We start from the raw sequence: 23797 nt of genomic DNA, 5'->3' as shown, positions 1-23797 counted from the left end.
AGTAATATTGTCCATCGAGAGTAATAACAATATTAATATTGTATACATAATATTATAATATAATATAAAAGGTTGCATTTTGTTGCAGGTAACACAGCCGTTGCAGGTAATTAATTATTATTTTTATATTATTACATACGTATTGGTTGAAAAAAGAAGAGAAATCTGATCAAAAATAAAACAAAAGTGGATGGCAAATTGATTGTGAGACTGTGAAAGGGTTTCAAATTTTTTTAGTGGGTTTTGTGGGGTGGGGTGGGTGGTTGTCGGAGATCCTTGCCATACATTTAATTTTGTACTTCGGCGCCACTGTATTGAGGTCTATATTAACAGCATAATATTTTTCTAACGTAATTTTTGTCTACTGTTTACCCCTTACCTAAAATTTCAGTAGACGTCCCATTGTCCCAAGACAGACAGCATGTCAGCATGCATGTAATATATTGGTACATCTTTAATCATGTCATTTTATTGGTAAACACTCTAAAAGACAATTACCCTTATACCTAATACTCGTCATCTCATCACTTCTAGCTTTAAAACTATCATCTGTTCGCAATGGAGCCTTAACTTCCAAAAATTTCATTCTATGGTCTCTGTACTCACCCTCTACTATAATAGGTGTATTACATCCAAAACAAGCGTTATGACCTTTATATATTAAGGCCCCTGCGAACCCAATTCATTTTCCATCAAAACGACCTTAGCGACTGACAAAAATTAAAGTAAAAAGTGGTTCGATTTAAAAAATGTAAAGATGTTTTAATTGGTCAACAAGTCTACTTTGCATCGGTCGGAGCATATTTTTTGTATTTCAGATATTTTTTAATATATTCAATATTAAAAATTTATAAAATGTAAAATATTTATTCTCGTCAAGAATATGCTAAAATTTAAAAAGTGCTCCAACTGATGCAAAGTAAACTTGTTTACCAACACAAACATCTTTAAATTTTTTAAATCGAACCACTAGAAGTACCTTAATTTGTGTCAGTGCGACGGCTATTTCACGTCCATAAATTGGTTTTCTAATGAGTTTAAATGACTTGTGCATGTGCATGCGTGCGACCATAAACCAGATAAGAAATAACAATGAAGTGTAAATTGATGCGGTTCGTGGGTGATGGTAGGGGAATATACACACACTAATGATCATTTACTACACACACAAAGACGATCAGAAATCGAAGTAACGAAATAATTGCCTAAACACAACTCCTTAAAAATGACACATTTGCAGGGGCCTTAAAATATAATATATATTTAAATTACTATAGTATGTTATATAGTATATAATATATTTTATGTTACTCGGGGATATAGTGTAACTTTCTATTGGTAAAATAATTTTTATAACGTTCAGTAGTTACTGAGATTACTCCCTAACATACAAACAAATTTTACCCTTCTCTTTATAATGTTAGTATAACCAAAATAGATAGAACGAATAAATTTACGATTCACCAATAAAACGTGTTTGAAGGTTTAGACATAGTACTATAATAATATTATAACTTATAAGTATGTATTTAATATACGTTTGTTTTACAATATATGATAAGTATCACTATGGGCTTAGGAAACTTTTGCAAGTTTACGCAGCTTTTAGTTTAGGTATCACCGGCGCCATCTTTCGAGACAATACAAACATTAGTACGAACGAGGACGATGCGACGTCCGTCCGGCGGAGGTCGTTTACCACGGAGCGTTTTCGACGTATTGTCGTCGCCGGGCAAAATGTCGCGGGGCAACACAACTCGCACGCACGACCGTGAACACGCTCGTACGATCCGCACGACTGCCGCGGCCATGACGAGTTCCGTTTCCCTTATCGACACGATAGTCGCGCTTTTCGGTTCACCGGTCCAGATAAAAATGAAAAAGGCCGACGGGAAAAAGCCCAACCACTGGAAAACTGAAAATATGAAAATACAAACGAGTTGTGGTTGCTGCGTTCGGGGTGCCTGTCGGACGTGCAGGGCGACGATTTTTTTTTGGCGAGCGCGATTATCGCGAAAACAATCGATAAACAGTGCGCGCGAAACAATCGCCGCCGCAGCTGTTCGCGGTCCGCGTCGAGTGCCCGTGCGCGCCGCGTCGTCGTGTCCGTGCAGTGCGTTTCGATTTTGCTAGTCGCGTTGTCGTCGTCGTCGTCTTGTCGTCTGCGCCGCCCGACGTCTCGGCACAAATTATTAGTGATAAACGACAGTAACATTTTCAACGCGTCCGCCGTGTGCGAAAGCGAATCACCGCGACACCCGTCGAGCAGTTGTGCGCGCATCGTGGTCACCGCCGACGATCGATCGACCGGAAGCAGAGTCGTCGCACGTTTTTGATGGTGAGTTACTGATTATCTACAGCCGTCTACACGCGTACGATGGAGTAGCTGATGTCCCATGTGCTACACCATTGCCTTATTACGTGGTTTTTCTCGTTTGTTTGTTTGTTTGTTATCGCACACCGTGGTCGATTCAGATGTGTCGTTAGTCTTCAAGCACATCCACCGATCGCGAGTGCGGCGGCCTAAATCTGGGGGACTTGAACACGATGATATTATAATGCTGGAAAATTCGATAACGTTAGATTTTAATTTCATTCCAAGCGAACACAATGTTGGAGCGACCAACGTCAAGTATGCAGTTTATAATCCCGCTGATCAACAGCCATCCGGGGTAACATGGGTTGGCAGTCAGGGTACAAAATATTATTTCTTCGGACAATAATTATTGTTGCGCTCGAACACCGATGACAGCTAGACTTAAATCTGTTTTATCGCTGAACATTTTCAATGATTCGATAGGTAGTGCACTGCTCAATTACGTTGTGAATGTCTATCATATACGTTTCGCTAAACGTTTGCATTACTATATAGCACATAAACAAAAACAAATTAAACAGAATAGTTACATAGATACAGGAAGATACTCTAATAGTCGAATGTAAATCAATCCAAATCTAACACCTTCCAGATATTGTGGACTGACCAAAATCTACTAAATAATTATATATAATTTTATTAAATGTGAATACGGCTCTCAAATTGTGTACCAACACACACCTATTGTATTCATTTTAATTTAGAAAATAAAACTTATATGTATTATATTACACTACACCTAACTACATATTATTGGTTTTTAAATTATTTAAATATACCTAGGTATGTGTACTGTCATCATAGGTTTGTTAGTATGTTACTCTAAAATTTGATACAAGACCATATACTAAGACCATATATTAAGTAAGTTGCTCATCTACCCATCTCTTCCATTGTAGAAATAAAAAATTGTTACTTGCATAGTGCATACTTAAATAAAAACATAATTGAAACTTAAATTATTATCATTGTATTCCCAATAAATTATTTACTTACTTACCTAGTATTTAGAATAATATGTTAGCGACTTATGGTAAGAATATTCCTGACATAGGTAGCGATGATTGTTTTAAATAAAAGTTGTAAATTAGGTAGGTACCTAGGTCAGTTAGAAAAAAATCTTTATATTTCTATTAGGTATGATAACTTATTTACTTATTTCATACAACTATATCTATCTAGGAAGTCATCAACACATTTAACTTTGTAGGTTCCTAATTATGTTCTTTCTAGTAAAATCGAGAGTAAAATGTTGTCATTTTGATTTACAAAATCCAATCTTTTTAATAATTAGTTATTAGTAGGTAATAGTCGGTAATAGTGTAACCTATGACGTTAATTGAATAAGAATGATTATTAGTAATTAGCAATCCAAATTAAAGAGGAACCGTAGGTTCACACAATTTTTAGACTGGCTTGTTTTTTCTATCTATTGTGGATGGTAAATCACTCTTAAATAAATTATACACAAGATTTCAAACACCCAAAGATTACTTAAGACAACTTAAGATAATTATAGAATTTGACAAAATTAAGTACTAGAGATTTCCAAAGATTACCTTCATTTTTATTTATTTTATTCATAACAATAAACAAAATGCATATTTTAAGAATAATATTAGAAATACAAAAATTAACAGATCTTATGATAAGTTATAAATTAAAGAAAGACAGTATTCGGAGAGCGATTTAACATCAAAAACATCAATGATATGACTATATTCGTGGGGTGGGTGGGCTATATTGAGTCGGAAACGGTCAAAACTCAGAATACGGCTCTGAACTTTATCAAGATGTCGCATGTCTCTCCCAAAGTTTAAGGAGACCAAATAATGGCACCGTACTCTAATAACATCCTTACTAGCAAGCTACATTGTGCTGAAAAACATTTGGGAGAATTGAAGTTTGGTGAATGTCACCTTATAGAACCTAGTACCTACACAGATTGCTTTGCAAACAATTAAATTAATGTGAGGTCGAAAATCCAGTGAAGAAAAATAGGGGAAATTCAAATCCTTAACTTCGGTAACGCGTAAGAGGGGGGTAACAGTAAGGAAAATAATCAAACTTTATAATAAATACTTACACACATTTAGTGGCAGTATATATTACGATAATATAAACATATCAAAGTTACCTACATAAAACATAACAGTAAATAGTTAAATAATAGGTACTACCTCGAATGCTACCATTGATTTTAGAATAAACGTACACTGTATTACTATATTAGGAAGGTACATAGTAAGTATACTACCTACTCTCTTCATATTCAGGCTATTTTCTTACAAATTATTATTTAGGTTTTAGTCAGTAATATAATGGTGTTAATTATCTTGTAAATATTAATATTACCTACCTTCAAAATATTTTGTAATATCATTGTTTGATATCTTCACAAAGGATTAAATTAAACATAATATTTTATATATCTTATTATTTATTAGTTTACCAAAAGTTTGCACAATTGGGTAGATACCGGTAGATACCTTCTTAATTGCTCAGTAAATTTTTGATTTATTATATTTTGTTGAGTGATTGTTATATTCAATTAATCCCATGTTGATTTCAGAATTTACATTTTCATTAAAATTAAGTAAACAAATTTAGGTAGGTAACACTTTTATGTACAATCTAGATGACATTTCTGATCTTTTAACAATTTCAATATCATAAACTTTTTAACCTGTTTTATGATATTGAAATTAGGTATAAGAAATAAAAACCATAGGATCAGTTGTTCGCTTTGCTCAACATATAAATACCTACCAAAAATTTTGTTTTAGTTTTCAGAAGTAGAAAAACAAATAGATATGTAGGTACTTAGTTCTAAATTATAATGAAATATAATTAAAACCAAAATAACATTGAATAAAAATTACCATAGGTAGTTAGATAAATCTTAATACTTGAAAAAAAATGTTCTCAACTTAAATTATTTAAAAAGAAACTTCTTTTTTTCTTTTTTAACTAACAATTTTAGGATTAGGAAGAATATCACATCAAAATAATATATGAGTAGCTACTGTATCACTTTATCACATTTTTAAATTTTTGAAAGTCACTTCATTGTCCACTGATGTTTATTATAAGTCAGTAGCTTATGTATTCAGTAATGAATAAATTTAGTGGCATGTATCAAAAAAAAAAAATTGGTGCTGCTCAAATAATTGTTGTCTACCTATCATAATATTTTTATACCTATCAATAAAATGCCCTATTTACCTTCCATCAATACCTACCCACCCATATTTAAGGTGTTGTCTGACCAAAATGGATCCTATGTTACTCACCACTGTCTAGATTGTGAAAGGTAGGAGATATCTACTTAATCTACTTATTATTTACCTAAGTGTATATTTCAGATATTACCTATATGATGATGTCTCTTAGTTAATACCAGAGCTCATACTAAACATTCTAAAATTTAAATATAGGTGATAAATTATTGTTGGTATTTTAACAAAATTGTAAAATTAATTGCTCATTCAAGGTATTCTTTCTCATATTTTATAATAGGTATTGACCGGTTATTATATAACAACAGCCCTGTGGGTTTATGCATTAATCTGAATATGACCTAATTTACAGAATAATGTTGATAAATATAATTTGTAATTTTCATTATTAAATCATTTGAGACATAAAATAATTTTAATTGATAATTATTATCTTAATACTGTAAACTAATTTAATTAAAATTAAATGTTGGCTTATTGTTTGTAACTCATACCTAGGTAAAAATTGGGTAGAAATAGATTATATTCTCTTAATCAAACATTATTTTAGTGTTTGTAACCCTATTTTACTAAATGTCTTGCTTTAATTTTATGTTATAGTGTCCTTCCATATGAGTTGCAAACGAGATACCATGGCTGATATAATGGTACATTCAGCTGATAACTCGCCTCGGCGTGAGGTGTATCGATGTGGGATGCTCTCGCCAGTACTTGGTCCACGTAGTAGTTTTCGTATGAATAGCGAACTCAAGCACAGCCGTAGTGATGATCTAATACTGCAAGGTGCTCCTTATACTCCACCTGATATGCAGCATGGTATTAGTGATGCTGCATTTCAAATTCAAAAAGATGCTTGTGTGGTGTATGATGATGAAGTTAATGATCATAGAATATCTGTGGCTTGCTATGAATCACCTATCGTTGCTCCAGAGTCAAATCCAACGCCGCTATTGAAGCTCACTGGAGATTTTTCATCAGAGGGTGCTAATAAAAGATGTAGTGTAATTGACCGCATAGATCCAGAAGATAGCATTGGTGACATCATATCTCAAAATGACTTTTACAGGTAATAAACAACAGATTACGTTTATTTTAGATAACTTATTTTGCTTCTTGTATATTCTTCTTGTTATACCTACCTCTTCATTGTACATTTTTTTTTTTAGGTATAAGGTAGGAACTTTTATTAATTATTTTACAGTTACAGTATATACTTACCCAATAGCAATATTTTTTTTAGTATAAAAATGTTAAATTAAACATTTATTCTTTAATAAAATAAACATTTATTATTATTAATACATTTTTGTAGGTATGTCTGTACAAGAATTTCTTTGAAGACAAATTTGTTTTAAATGTATTGAATGGCGTGATTTATTAAATATATATATATACCTATTACATTTTAAGAAAGCGACTAGCTAATTAATTATAAAAAAATTTAGAATTGAGTTTAATAATTTAATACCGTTCAAAATGAATAATTAAATAAAATAACAAAAACAATTATTTTATTCGTTAATTTTTTCTATTCATAAATATTATTTAGTTGTGTGACTATTCTGCTAAACATAGTAAATTTTATATATTTTAAATCTTCGTTAAGTATTTAATTTTATACCTATGGAAAATAAATACAATACATGTAATTTCAATAAGATTTAATAATATGTACTTCAAAATTCTCAAAGCATTCATAACAATTATTGTGCGAAATAAATTTTAAACGATTTATTTACATGAACATTATCCTTGAGCATAATGACGAACACGTTTATAACCTCAGGGTCTTAATGTCCAACTTAACCAGTTTCGTGGTAAGGTGTGCTGTTGGATTTTTTTCATTGAAAATAAATGTTTATATTTACAAATTAAAATAACCCATCTTAATATTTGAATTTGAAAAATTCAAAGCGTGTTCTTCTTTTTTTTATTTACAACAATTCACAAACATGAAAACGTGCATCATTGTAAGACCCATAAATTCCTCACTCCGATCAGAATCTATGATTTATCTACTTAAGCAATAATGGGTACCTCTTTTTTCATCCAGTTATAATACTCTTTTAATTATATTATAGTAAATTGGTACTATGTATCTGTAATGCAATGTGATGTATAAGTACCAACATAATATATAAATATATTGTTACAACAAAATTTCGGTATTATTCCTGAAATAAATATTATATTTGCTTTTAGCAAAATAGCGATCTATTTAGTACATAATTAAATTTAAATAAGATTATTTTTATCTCTGTGGATCTATTGATTGAATACATTATTATGTGAAGGGTACAACTACAGGACTGTAGGGTGTGATTGAGCTGTTGTATTGTCATAAATATTTACCAATTAATTTTGTAATATTATGATGAATTCCATGACACTAGCCATACTACCTTGGTGATGACAACCAAGAAATAGTGTTGGACATAAAATTTTCAATTCTATATTTAATTGAAATTTAAAAATTTAAATGCCCTTCCATATTAAATTTACCAACTGGGAATATGTAATAATGCATTGTAGGTATTTATTAATAATTAAAAAAACAAAAATTACTTCATTATTTTGATTACCTTTATGAGTAATTTTAATTAAAGTGTATATTATTAGGTATATATTCTTGTGAGCTAGAAAATGTAAAAATGTTGGTATAACCAGGTAAAGTACCTACCTAATTATTTTTAAAAAAATGTTGTATAATCGTAAGACTATAATATTACTATAACATAATATTAAAACTGTTATTCCATAAGCTTATTTATACATCGATATTTATTATGTAATAGTATATTATTCTTCAGACTAATGATTATAATTTATAAGTTATAACTATTTAAATGTTTGCATATTATATAATAAAAAAATTCAATATGAAAAAAAAACTAATTGTAAATTGTTATATTGTAATGTTAGCTTAATTATTTTAGAGTCTCATTTTTGTTTGTGTTAGCTACTTAAGACGACAAATATTAAATGATTTGTATACGTTATAAAAGTATAAAACTATATTTTAATAGTACCTATAAAAAAATTATATTAGGTGGAGAGGAGACGTTACAATTTAATATGAATTACAGAATGTTCCTAGTAGTTGGCAAATGGATCGATCTACTGATGTTTGATATTTTGTACTTTTATGACGTATGTGATATTTTTATTAAAAACCGTTGTATTCTTTTATACACATTACAGTATTACATGTCATACAATATATCTAAATATTGAATTGTTACGCTGAAAGGTGAAAATTGTTACAAGACATGCGGTTTTGCTCTGTCGAGTTCATTCATATTACGATGAATAAAATCACAAGGTTAATTCGATAAGATTTCCGGTAGCTAAATTCCCAAGAAATTCTATCTAATTATTTGTAAAGGAACATTGTTTAGCTTCGGAGTAGTTTTGTAGCTTTAAAATATATTTAAAATTAACATTTTTAAATTCGTGTGAGTAGAACATATATTATAGAAATTAATTGGACACCAAATGTATTGAAGGTGTACCTAACAATAAAATATAATCAAAATCATTTGTGAACATCAAGAACACAATTTGGAACGTCAAGACAATATACGCAAAGATTTGTTATGGCTTTGGTAGTTTATGCAAAAATAGTTGAAATTTCGTTTTAACTTGAAAAATTCTATTCGTGACTGAAGTTTAATTTACATATTTTGTTTATTTATTTTTATTTTATGATCGTTAATTTTGTATGTTTTCTTTACTTATAATGTCCTGACACAAATAATAATCTAGATTATATTTGACAGATCAAATAGCATCAAACATATAAATGGATGATGGACGTCCATCATATTATGTTTAATATACAACAATATAAGTCATTAACTTCGTTAACATTAACAGTTATAACATTTAATTAATAGCTCCTAAATTAATAAACAGCAACAATAATTACCTAATGTATCTCGTTTTCTATAATGTATTATTTTTAATGAACGTTCAATTTTACGATAAATAATATATTTAATAAAATGTTCATATTTTATTTCAGATTTGTGTTGTTCAAACGTCACTACGAAAAGTATCTGGACATATCGCGGAAATATGAAGAAGCTCGAAGCTTGGCATACTATTTAGAAGAAAAATATCATGAAATCAAGGTTAGTTTTTCTCTTCCCATATATGGCCATTGTTCGGGGAATTTTTTAGAATAATGTGGAACGAATATATATAGGTCGATATAATCGTACATATTGTTTTATTCGTTATTCCGTGGCTATTAGCACTTTCACTATTCCTGCAGTGTTCGGTTTGAGCGACAACACCCACAATAATTTAAAACCGCATTAGGAGACCGAAGATGATGATTATATTCGTTTAAACTAAGCCTAAACATCGACTCACAGAGTGGTGGGTCTCTATGACACTAATACAGTATTTAGGTCATCGGCTATAATTACGCGTATGATCAAAACAAGAGAAAGCATAGTACAACATAATAATATGATGTCTTTGAGTCGTTTCCAATATACTTAGGCGTTTCTACTAATTGTAGATATTAACACGAGCGCCGAAAAACTTTGATCGCTCGAATACTAATTACTGACGAAGCGGAGAAAAACCGATTTAACTTCCGCTTCGTAAAATATGACTGCTGCTGCAGGCACTTCTTTTAGTTTTTGAAACAATTAAACTGCTTGATATTAAATAATTCAGAGCTAAATACAAAAAAACGCTAATAAAAGTTAACAGCCTCATGGTTTATTAAAAAAAATGTATCATTACGCTCACATAATAATCGGCGAAGGCAAGTAGTAATAATTGTAATTGTTGTCCACTCGTTATGTAACTCTACGAACGCGAAGTGAGAGTTGATCGTGTGGGTACCTACTACCTCTACCGTTATTCTTCAGGAAATCCTATCGATCAGTTTTTCGTACTCAGCCATAACATTATTATGTGTGTGTATGATTTTGCTGACCTATTCGCCCCAGACATTATTATTATACAATAATACAATATCATTAAAAATAGATAAAAATAACTATTTTCGAATAAATAATAATAATATAACGCACGAATCGCCTTGATGCATACGTTTCCAAGGTAAAAACGACGACTGAGTGCGGGTCTCGAGCTCGACCGTAGGGGAACTGCGAAATGAGCGTGAAAAGAAATAATATTATAACCAGTGACGCGTAATGCAGCGGTGAAGCCGTTTTCCGTACAGTTGAGGTGTGTACACTGCCTTTAGGCCGTACACTGACACGATCGTTTTGCGAGAGATCGGCTTCTTATGTGACCCACATTTAACGTCGAAAGAGCAGACGGCTTTGGATTCGCGTATGTGAAATGGATACCGTATCGGGAAAAGATCGGTAGTGGCGGTTGCTAGAATACGTTTCATATATTATGCGCGAATAAAAAAGTCGGCTAGAAGTCTTTATTTATATTTTCTGTGGCTTTTTGCGTAGCGCGAAGAAAGTATTGAATGTCATTCGCTGTGGACAATCTAATAAATACGATGTGACTTAAATTCAATTTCAAGTATAGTTGTCGAACATAATATTGAAAACTATGTTCTTAGAAGCTTGCTTCTTCAAGCCCAGGTCGTGGCGATTTCTTATTAAATATTTATGTTTAGTATAATATAATATTATTACTGAACGTAACGAACAATATCAATCTGTTTTCAAATTAAATTATTGTTTTATAAACTAAAATTATTAAATTTGACTGCACAACTATAATAGCGGTACGAGTTCTACGAATACATTACTATATTGGCATTCCATAACTATTCGTTTCATAATTTCTTATTTCAAAATATATTGATTATATAGATTAAAACGAAAAAGGTATTTTCGTTACCAATGTAGTAGACTAGCCATAGTGACAGTGACATACGAGGAACTATATTAATTTTAAACGTATTCCTATTTCCTATAGACGCCGTTCTAATAATGTTTCACTAATTCAATGCTTAGCTTTTAAAATTGAATTAACCAACAGTATGTTTTCTCGAATAACGTCGAACATTAATTATAAAAATAATAAAATACAATTTTAAAATATTTATAATTAGGTACCACCATATATTGTCGTATTGTGTTAAAATGGCTATTTTAGTTATTTACAAAACAAATAGCTTATTAATGTATAAATACGACTAAACAAGTATACAACTACACAAGTGTAGATTACACAAATATATAAATAGATTGTAGATTGTTACAACCAAAATATAATATATTATGTTAAATTACAGTGTTCTCAGTTTAAATATTGTCCCAACAAAATATGAATAATGAAATCATAACTAGATATCATATTGTATATTATTCATTCTTTTAATTTTAAATAATACGGTAATAGTGTAATATTGATATAATATCTTTTAACTTTTAAGTATTGAATATTGAAGTGAAGTGTTTATTTAATGTATTATATGTTTACTATAGTCTATAACCTTTTAGTCAGCATTCATTGCTTTTGATTTTTGAATACTTTTTAATGAAAATAGACAAATATTCCCAATTCTCAAAGACTAAAATTACTTCCATTATTCCGAGTCTAAACAAGAAAACAAAAGAAAACAAAACGTAAACCATACTCCATGTGGATCCGCCATTATAATATACAAATTACATAATATAAGAGGTCCCATGGCTCGTATTCCTCTGAATGGGTATGAATAATATTTCCATAATATTAAAGTTTGTGTTATGTGTTTGAAATAAAGTAGATGCTCCATTCAAAAGGTTCGGAAAAACTAGTAACGTACACGTGCGGGAAGTCGGACTAAAGCAAAGTAATCATTTATCTACTACTAACCGGGGTGGGTCGTTTCTGTTTTTAGTGCGTAGTTTCTTATATTATTACAACGAATGAAACATGTACATGTTCAACAAATAAATCGATTTTTATTTTGGGCGTCTCTGGATATAATGCTATAATATTTCGTGTGTAAGACAGTCGATCGGATTTTTAAAACTTAATTAGTGTAAAAGAAACGTCAAAAGAACATTATGATTTTTAAAAGTTGAATATTATGCTTGTTTCCAAAAAAAATTCTGATAACATTATTGTTGATTGATTTCATCATATTAGTTTATTTTCATAATACATAATATTATATTCTTCTGGTTATTTAATATATAGCATTGGACATTTAGTTATATTTTTGAATTAACTGAACTAAAAGCTGTCAAGGATTTTGAATGAAATAATTTACATACGTCATAATGATTATAATAATGTGTCTAGTGGCCTACATTGAACAATTTAATTTATATAATATACAATTCGGTTAAAATGTATCTATCATTATTTATAAATTATAATACATGTTTATAATGTTGATATATTATTATTATTCTTATAAATAACCCAATAGTTATTTATTAATTGTTCATAATCATTAAATCTTGGTATTAGTAATATTTCAAAAAAGGTTTAGCTTTCGCGTCTATGTAGGTATATTAGTATATAGTATATACTATCATATTATATGACATTGTATTTGTAATTTTATTATGATATAGATGCACGAAAAATGTTCTTGTAGTTAGCTCATATAAATTGTTAAGTACACGAAGAGTAATTGTCTGTAGTAATTTATTTTAGTATTAAGCTCACGTCTCGCACGAAACGTAAGTTCCGTGTCCTTATATCTTTTTGGGGTATAATTTATTGTGTAAACAAATTTTGTTCGACAATCGCTGAACTTCGTGTAATATTATGTTTTATTTTAATTTTATGTATTAATATTTTTTTTACTACCTTCCTATATTATTTTTTGCATACGAAATTATAACCTGTAATTTTATATTTCTATTGGTATGGTTTTTTACAATTTGAATCCGGTGAAATTTGCATTCATATTAAAAGTTTAAAAAATAAACAAAGTATGTATTTGTGTTTTTTTACGTTGCAATACAGATGCGCCAACAAAATAACTAAATTTAAAAATGTGTTTTAATTTTTAACTTCTTTTGAGTGTAGGTACTATATAATGGATTGCATATTCTTCGAACCGAAATCAATACGTTCTCAATCCGACACTATACCAAATAAAGTAATAAATAATAATAGTGATATAGGACATTTCAAATTTTAATCCATTTATTTTGTGAAACGTGCACGAACTCCTCTCCGTGGTCAACGGTAATAACTAATAAGTAATGTCGTACATATTGATGTTTTTGCTGCATGATAAATCGTGTGTAGACAAAAATATCATACAGAGATATTTTAAAATGTATATGTTGTGAATGCACTTATGTTAAATTATTCAAATATTCGGTGTGCATCCGTAACGGGAAATCGTGTAGGTACTTCCGTTTTTTTCAAACGCCCATATGATAATCAGTATACAATATTATACGAACAATAGACAAGTGCAAGATGATTCGGTCTTTAAACAAAATGAAAGCATTTAAACATAAGATAAATATAAGATTTTACCATAATGTTGTTTATAGTACAGTAAGAACAAAGTACGGTACAGAGGTACAGTATATTACTGAATTATACTATAGTAATATATAGGTTGTAATAGTAGTAATAGTTATGGTTATTTTGTCCAAATAATGGTATTGTATGGTTTCAAGCTTGGGAGTGTTTTTACAAATTTCTATTATGTTATAATTTATTATATTATCAGTTATATTATGTTGTTGTCAATTAAAGTGGCCGAAAAATAAAAATAACTACTTTTAAATATACTCAAGGACATTTTTAAATCGTTCTTCTCATTTTAGAAAAATTACATACGTAATACGTAGGTATACAAAAATAATAGTGTATTTCGGCTGTGCACGCTACGTAAATATTGTCTACGTTTATAAATATAATATAATATGTACGTCATCCGTGAATTCATATCTATATAATATTTGTTTTGAACTTTGCTACAAAACTTAATGTGTTATTTGCGTCGATTGTATTTTTTGTCACGATTCTGAAAAAGTTTATATGAACTGTGGACCCATTTTACCGATGCTACAAAGTTGTTGTGCCCAAATTTTCGTAATTTAATAAAAAGTATAAAACCTAATTTCATTTAAATTGCTGTCTATTATTTGATCAAAATCAAAATCAAAACGATTGTATTTCATTATTATATACATTCCGAACATAATAATAGTAGTTTGTTTTGTGTAAAAATGAGTAGAAAAATTCTATTCGAAATTATTTCTAATTTGTAAGCCACTCTTCGTATTTCTACTACTGCAGCTAAGTTCAATAACTGCAATTAACTGTGCATGTATTGCAGTTATAGTCGTCGATTGTTCAATGGTTGATCGACGTACATACAAATGTCGTAGATGATTATAATATAATAGCAAATCGAGAAAATATGCGAATGTCTTGGAGGTGATGCGGCAGATTTGACGAAGATAAAAGTAAAAACGATCAATCACAATACTTTCGAGAAAAAAGTTTTTAAAAAACATTTCTCGTTCAACCTTCGTATACATTTGTGAGAATTCGTGCAGTGCAAACGTGGTATAATAGTGCGGTCATCCAGGACATCCCTAATATATATTATATATATATATGTTTCACACGGATATTGTCTGTTATGCAAATACAATGTATTGTATATCAAACTGTCTGAGCGGAACATATTAAATTGTACATATTTTATTCAATTTACCGATAACGGCGACGGTATTTTGCACTCTCGAAACCCGTAAAACAGATCTGCTTGAAAAAATCTCGACGTCTTGTGGTCTGTTTTCAATTTTGTCACAATCTTCTAAAGACAACAAAAACTGTATTACCTAGAGGGGAACACAAAAAAGATAAAGGTGGGCAAAAAGAAAAATTCGTCAGAATCAAAAAAATATATGATTGTTTTTACTATATTATAATGCATCATATTATCATTGCATCAATTATACTATTTTATATAAAAAAGTAAGGGCATTGCTAGTTATAGTAATTAAAACAAACTACATTAATAAAGTTATATCTACATTTTGTTGCGTGTAATTATTTAAGTAAAACAAGACAGCTACAGAACATTTAAACTAATATGTAATTACTTATATTTTTAAAAGGGATGTAAGTGCCCTGTTGGCCTCGGGGCGAATATGATGTTAATGACCCTGATATCTTAAATATTCAGCTCAGAGTCAGCCGTGAAGCGTTTCTATTAGGAATTTCTTTGAATATTTTTATACTATTCCAATATTTATGTTTTGTTTAACGCGTCGAAATAGTAATTCTGCTTATTGCCATCGATAAATTAATGTCAGTTTCGGTCACCTATTAAAAACAAAACAAATACCAATACCCGCCATAAAAAAAAATACACCGCGCTGCATGATAAAATTATATGTAAAACATTATAATGTTTTCGACACTGTACATTAAACACGTTATAATATTTTTCACCTAGCCACCGGTGTGACGCAGTAGCGGTGTGTATACATAATACCTATATCTATACCGGACATAATTGCAATAACGTGTTTACCAAGGCCACAGAATAATGTACATTTGAATCCGTTGTACCCGGTACGCCGATGTTACCGCAAATTTGTATACACAAACACGAGTATTGTCTGTATTATATAGGTATCTATATATATTATATTATATTTATTATATACGGGTAATAATAATAATAATGCGATTTTGCAATTCGCGTCCTTTCGCGAAAAGGACACGCACAGCGCCGCTGTGGCGGCGACCCGCGTGCTGCGCGCATTGTGTGTGTGTCGTGTGTATTAGAAAGTCATGATAGCAAAAAAAAAATATTTTAAAAAAAAAGAAGAAGAAACGATATAATAGAAGATATAATAAAACTGTCTAATCGTCGTTTGCGCTGACATCACGAAATAATATACCGCGTTGATGTAACATTAATATATGGACGAGGTGCGCATGAAACGGAAAGTAGGTAGGTCCTATGTATACATGTTATGTTGAGAATATTCACTAAAAAAACAAAACTTTTCGGTCTTTTGTCTGTCTCATTTGGGCTGTCTCCATGCGTATAATAATAATAATGATATCTTCGCGTCATGCGTGAGTGCCGAGTGATTTTCACATCCTATTTGACAATATACCTACGACGTGACGCTCTTGTACAAAACAATATACACATACGATGCAATTGGCGCCCAGTTGACTTTCGAGTACACAAATCAAAATTAATTGCATTTCGTTTCTTAGTACATTCTTATTACCTTATAATATTCTGTTTGCCTTGCGCAATTCATAATAAAATGTAGGACATATACAATTAATATATTGTACGTACTATGTACGCATAAAATAAACTATTTTAATAATTCAATGTACTTAATAAAGTAATAAGTAGGTAATAACTATCAATTACATTTTAATGTGTAACAAAGGAAAAATTCTAAATAGTATACAAACTGATGATTATTTAGATAATATAAAATGTTACTAAAAATGATGAAAAACGATTATACCCGACACTCCCGATCGCGTGGTTTCAAATCCAGATAGGCATGCACTTCTGCGATCTGCACACACACGGTCGCGTTGTATATTATAATATATCATATTGTTATATTTAGGTAGGTTGTACTTCATAAATAATATCACGCTCTTCCAATGTATATACGGGTGTACGTATAATAATAATAATATCATATGAAAACGACCGCTTTTGTTGTCGAGATGAAACAATGAACGAAAATCCAGGGAACTGGGCCGTCCAGAGAGTTCGATATACTTACGCTCGCGACGTCTAGACGTGTACGCGACCCGGAAACTCGCGCGCCTACGATACTGCAGTCGCCGCAGTCTACGACCGTCTTTGCGAAATGCGTGGGAAATTCTCATTTTCTTTTCCGAGATCGTAGGTACACATGCATACGAATAATATCCCTTTCATATAATTTGCGCTTTTATTATTGGAAAAAAATTGTTTCTATAATATGCATATATTAACACATTTTAAAATATAAAAAATAATATATGGAACGTTGTTGTTCCTATATTATTTCCTTATAACTTATGATATTATCATAAACATATTATTATCAGAGGCACGAGTGACAAGAGAAAAATCCTATCGATACGACACAACTGGCGGTGACTAAAATATCTGATTACACCGTGCCGATACCCAATACGGTGACTTCTCCGGTTACGACGTCACGTCGTGTGTATCGTTGGAAGTCAGAGAAAAACTCGCTCACGTTTCGCGACCGTCCTTCCGTCCGATCGCTGTCATAATATTGTAGTTACTATCGAAAGAAAATTATAATGAATAATCTGCAGTTCTTCGGTCGTGCGTGTGAAAAACCGCAAATTGAATAATTAAAATTTGTATAAAAAAAAATTGATGAAATTAGGTTTTATAAACATTATTTGAACGCATTATAGAATAAATTCGATGATTGTACATATATTATTTATTTTATATTATAATGAACAAAGAGGTTCATGCCACGACGGCCACGATTCGAAACGGTTCTAAACTAGTCTTGGCAATGCACGATTTGGCCAAGTCGAAAATTAATATAATATGGCACACGCGGGACGTTTGGCAGACGCTCGCTTTTGTGCCGCATGTGTGTAAATTGACATTTTGTGGGAGTACAATTCGAATTTATTCGTCGCAAGTTTAATTATTAATATATTCGAACACGTTTAGGTCTCCGAGGTAAAAATAAAATAATCAAATCAACAATGTGCATATTTAGGTTTGCGTATTGATTCAGATTTTCAAAAAAAAAAATTACATAAACATCTCGTATTTGCGTTATTTCTGTAATTACTTTTTATTTACTTTTTAATTCCGTGGTCTTGCGTGGGTAGGAAACTAAGACATGACATTAATTTTAAACACTACGCCAAAACCACCAAATCATTCTGTTGACCTACTTGCTTGCCCATCTTTTCGAAATTGAATATTCCCAATAAAACCAGTTGCCTCCTAAAGGTCGGTGTGAGGTACCGAATTCATATTATAATAATATAAAAGGGCAACGTGCTTGTAGAATATATACTAAAAATACGTATTTCGTGCTCAACGTACATTTCCGTTCCGATATGAACACACTGCACAGCGGATTCCAATATTATAATTTATGACATATAAATAAATACCTATTGTACCTAATGTATCGATTTTATCACAAATGAAATTTCCAATTTGCTTTTATTTCGATATACCGATAAAACTTTTATTCCTCTACATGTATACTGTGAATTCAATCGTTTATTGCAGTTTAGTTTATATACGCACCGTGAGAAGTACAATACACACCAGGGATTTTGTTTACCATTTTTATTCGCGTGCAGTAGGTGATATAAGTACCTATAATACATACATACATAGTTTGTTTGGCTCCGTGCGATCTATTCTCAACGGACATTTTTATTAATTTGATAACGACGAAACTCCATTACGTTCTTCGTATTTGTCTCTTATTTCGTATATAATATGTTTTACCGTGCAACGACGGGTACGTAGGTACGTAGGCGATAGGTAGGTTATAAGTTATAACACTTGTTAGCTATTAAATGTATATAATATTCGCGAAGAGTATATTAAGTAAGTATATCGAACGACAGGTCGCGGTGTCCCGTGAAGCGTGTATAATACTATATATTGACTCGAGTTAGCGGTGTCTCGCGTTCGCTTGCGGTAAAAAAATGAACCCATATTTCATTGATTTTTTTTATTCTATTTAGGTCTTCGCCATCGTTTAATTGTGATAAAAGCAAAGAGTCGTCAGAATTGGCTCTCAAAATTAGAAAAAAAAACTAAAAATTAAATTAAATTTTATATAAACGTGCTCGTGCGTTTTCTTTAACCTAAACATAAACAGTTGCACAGTTATAATATATTATAAACTTCTATATGTTCTATATACTCAGCAATGAAAGCTTTTTACAATAATAATAATTATAGACCGCGTCATTCTTCTTTATATCAACAGATAGGTAATGATATAGACAATATTATAGTCATATAATACTAACTTCCTGAAAACGGTTATATTTGTAAGACATGTTTGTACTGCGTGCGTTGTCTTCTTTTCTATATACTATAGTAGGTACCTATATAATAGTATACAATATACGTATACATTTTTCGAATTGAGATTCAAAATTGCATTTATTTTCCTATAATGCTGTGAGCGCCGGAGAAAGGCGAATCGTCAATGATGTATCTCGGTGTTTTTAATTCGAAAATTATAAAGCAAATCAAACGAGTTTGAGAACTTAACCGCCGTGTAATGTAATAATGCTTTTCCTGCTTAGATACTTAATATACTAAATATGTTATTATGTATTACATACATGGGTAGATTAAATGTTATGATTTTGATAACCTACATATTACTAAAATTATATCACCATCGCAGAAATGTTACATAGGTACTAGGTAGGTTATTCTCGTAAACTATACATTGCCTACAGCGCAGTAGTATAATATTATACATACGTAAAATGGTTATGTACGGTATGAATAAATCGTTTGTGGTCATCGGAGTAAACATACACACCACATTAACATTTCGAGTGTGACGTTCAAACGATTTAAGTATCGTTTGGCAGACTTACAGAATTCCTAGTATTGCATTAAAAAGACTAATAAATCTTGGAACTGGCGAGGTCAAAAGTTTGTGTTCGGTTTACCGTGCACAATAGTATAGCATGAAAAATCTCGACGTATATAGATATTCGACCCAACATGATGATGACGATATTGGTAGCCGCTGTAACGGTACACTGTCATCGGATGGCGAGCAATCGTGTACAATTCGGGAATTGCCAGAGTGTGTATATACAGGGTGTAACAGAAATAGCTGAATTATGAAGTTATTTTTGTTTTACCTATATAATCAATATTAATTCTTTTTTTAAATATTGTAATGTCAGTTATCATATATTTAAGTTTAAAAAAAAAGTTTTAACAAGTTGATAATAAAAGTAATCACATAGGTTGATTATTTCTATCAGTTCTTTCTGTTACACCCTGTATACGATATAAAATCGAAATGATACTAGCTACAGTCTACGATAATAATAATAATTATTATTATAAAAAGGACAAAACCAATCGAAGAAATCGTCTCGTAGATTATCTACGACGCTGGTTTCGCGCACAATAGACACGAATACGTGACGTATATAATATGATTATAAACCCGCTATCGTTGCTTATATTGTTGTGCATTGCACGGTGAATGGTGGTAGCGTTACGCCGCTTGTCCGTGCTTGTTGTTGACCTGATTATAATATTATGTAGATTTGAAGGCCTATAAGCGCTCACGGGGAGGGGGGGAGCAAAAATGGATATTGAAAATATCGTGATAGTATTCTATATATTTTAACGTTGGCGACATTTTTTTCGCATTGCTTTACAGGCAGAACGTGATAGTCTGATTGACACGCACCATGAGCTAGAAAAACAGCTGGTGACCCGGGACCTGGAACTGCACGAAAAAGAAGAAGAACTATTTCTGCAGCTAGAAAAGGTGATCCGGCTGGAAGAGGATTGCGAGAAATTGCGCACTGAAAAAGACAAGATGGTCAAGTGGAAGGATCGTCTGGAGCGCGAGAAAAACGAAGCGTACAGGCAACTGCGACTCCAGACTGAATCGTCGGAAATTACTAGGCGCAACTTGGAAAGAGCGCGTTTGGACGCGTACAGACAGTTTTCGGAGATCGCAGCCGAAAAGGACACCCTCGAAAAAGAGGTACCTATATTATTTGCAGAAAACGTTTGAAATGTGTTTATTAAGTACATAATATTGTTGGTTTTTGTTTTTAGAACTCTAGGCTTAAAGAAGTGTTGGAGGATCTCGGGAGGAAAGCCGACTTGTACCACACCAACAGCAGACAGGCAAGTAAAAAGGCCAAGCGCGTATCTGGCCTGGAACGCGAAGTAAACGAACTGAAGTTGATGGCCAAACAGTCAGCCACTCTAAACAGTCAGCTGCAGAAAGGTATGAAACACTTGGCCACGTGCAGGCGCAAGAAGTGTTCCGTTTGTTCGTACACAAGAGCCACGTTCGGAGAGTACACGTCTAGTAGACATGGGTAAGTCCAAACATTGATACTATACTTGCAGAATTTGGTGATTGAATCTGTTTTTTTTTTGCCTTGAAAATAGTCAAAAACTAATTAAGCTGCTGCGCGCTTACATTAAAAACTCTTTTTTGTCCTTAGATCGCTCTTAATCCTTATATTCCTTATATTTAATCCTTATCCTTATATTCCTAAATACCCTATTTTAACCAGCCCCTATATTAAATAATAATGTTAATCTTTTTTTGTACAGGGAAAAAACTTCGAGGTTCATCGGAGGTTGTTTCCCGCTCGAAGAGTTTCGCCGTTCCTCCGATCGGATGTCCACGTCTGACCTCGAACATGAGTGTGCAAAACTAGCCGAACGCCTGTCGGCGTGCTCGTTCCCACACACGCCACCGTCGACACCCGAACGGTCCGTGGCCAGTGGATCGCTGTCCCGGTTCGTATCGTACATCGACGACGCGTTCTCTTCGGCCAGCGACGATGAAGACGTCTGCGGCGAGATAGGCGGCCGCCCAGCCAAGTGCACCGGAAGCGGAAGCCGCCGTCAGTTCTCTTCCGATTCAGGTATCTCTTCGTCGTCGGCCACACCGACCGACCCGAACAAGTTAACTCCGGCATGTGGTGGTGGCGGTCATCGCCCTTCGTCGACCACGTCATTCAACCGTTCCGCCAAGTGGACTTCATCGTTCAGGAAGCTCATCAGACGCGTGTCTTCCAAGAAGCACGTCGACGAGTCTCAGTAATAATAATAAGAATATAATATGTTAAGTACACGCAACCTGAGAGGTTCGGAATAGTTTTCCATCAAAAGTGTTATCTACATCATCACGTGTATTGTTATTTTTATTTTATTTTTTAATTTTAGTTTGTTTACATCATTATTATCATTATAAATTTAGGGGAAGTTATTACTGTCGATATATTTTACTAGTTTATCGGATATCTCGTTTATTATTAATGGGGGGGAAGCTGGGTTGGCAAGAAGACGTGCCTGTTCTCACGAAAAGTATTTTTACGAAATTTTATCGACGCCGTCGTTGTTCACTCTGATGTTGTTTTGCGCTGCTTATACGAAGTCTGTCATCATAGATGTATAATATATAATATTATATTAGTAGACTAGCCAGTAGTTACTTAGAGGTAGGTACTGAAGTCTTGATTTTTCGTAGTGACGTGACTACGTTACAACTTATTGATAGCATACTTTTCTCGCTATTTTTTATTGTTTTTATTACGATTTTAATTTTATTTTTTAACTTACGATAATTGCAGTATTAATATATTTACTTTATCATATCGTTAATATTCAAGAAAACTCATCATTCCTATTTAACGATATGTTATTCCTATGTATCTTTAATAATAAATAATGAATTCTTCAGATTTTTTTTATTTATCAATTCTATACGCTTACTCGTTGTTTAACAATATTTTATTTATGGAAGTGTTGCATTTATATTATATTACGATAATCTATTAAGAAAATGTTTATATACTGACGGGGATCAGGAGTATAACGAATGTTTGTTAAAAAGACATTAAAATATAAGTATTAGTGTATTGATGGTCCTATATACAAACGATGTAATGGTTAATTTAATAATTAATATACTTTACTGTAGATTGTTTTGTTTTGTTATAGACCAATAACGTTATTTGCCTTAGGCCTTACTTTTAAAAATAAACATTTTTACTGTCGTTGAAAGATATACCTACTAAATATTATTGTAATTGAATAATGTTTAGTTTTTTTTTTTATCATGTAAACAAAAAATATTGCTTATGTGTTGAATACTGTATACCTGTCCGTTGTATAATTAAAATTAATATAAATATATCAAACAGATTTGAAAGCAATAGAAAACTGTATTGTCTTTTTACACTACACTACACCGCACCGAACTTGAAGCTGACGACCTCTTTTTAGGTACACACTCAAAACAGACGAATTATCAAATGCGTATTTAAAATATTTTAATGCATGCCAGTGATTCTTGCGAAAGCCGTCGCCGACGGGGCGTATAGTGTACCCACCGAGCTAAAAACAAACATTTCGTACAATAACAATTAAAACTGCAGAAAATGCCAAATCGATTATTTTATCATTATAATGGTGTGCGGTGTTACTCGATTATACTATAGATTATAGAACACGTATCTAGTAGCC

At 31.8% G+C, this 23797-nt stretch overlaps 1 protein-coding gene across 1 annotated transcript; it reads left to right on the top strand.

Annotated features, from left to right (window-relative positions):
- The first annotated feature begins 1831 nt into the window (after positions 1-1831).
- Positions 1832-23476, top strand: LOC132938601 (uncharacterized). The gene is made up of 6 exons (XM_061005524.1): positions 1832-2338; positions 6217-6682; positions 9641-9749; positions 20961-21293; positions 21368-21636; positions 21878-23476. Exons 2-6 carry the CDS (start codon positions 6228-6230, stop codon positions 22371-22373), a joined length of 1662 nt encoding a protein of 553 aa, XP_060861507.1. The 5' UTR covers positions 1832-2338; positions 6217-6227; the 3' UTR covers positions 22374-23476.
- Positions 23477-23797: the final 321 nt, after the last annotated feature.

Source organism: Metopolophium dirhodum, chromosome 2 (genome assembly GCF_019925205.1).
Source record: "Metopolophium dirhodum isolate CAU chromosome 2, ASM1992520v1, whole genome shotgun sequence".
In the NCBI taxonomy this organism is placed as follows: domain Eukaryota; kingdom Metazoa; phylum Arthropoda; class Insecta; order Hemiptera; family Aphididae; genus Metopolophium; species Metopolophium dirhodum.
The sequence above is the reverse complement of the archived record's forward strand: the minus strand, read 5'-3'. Positions and strand labels throughout refer to the sequence as shown.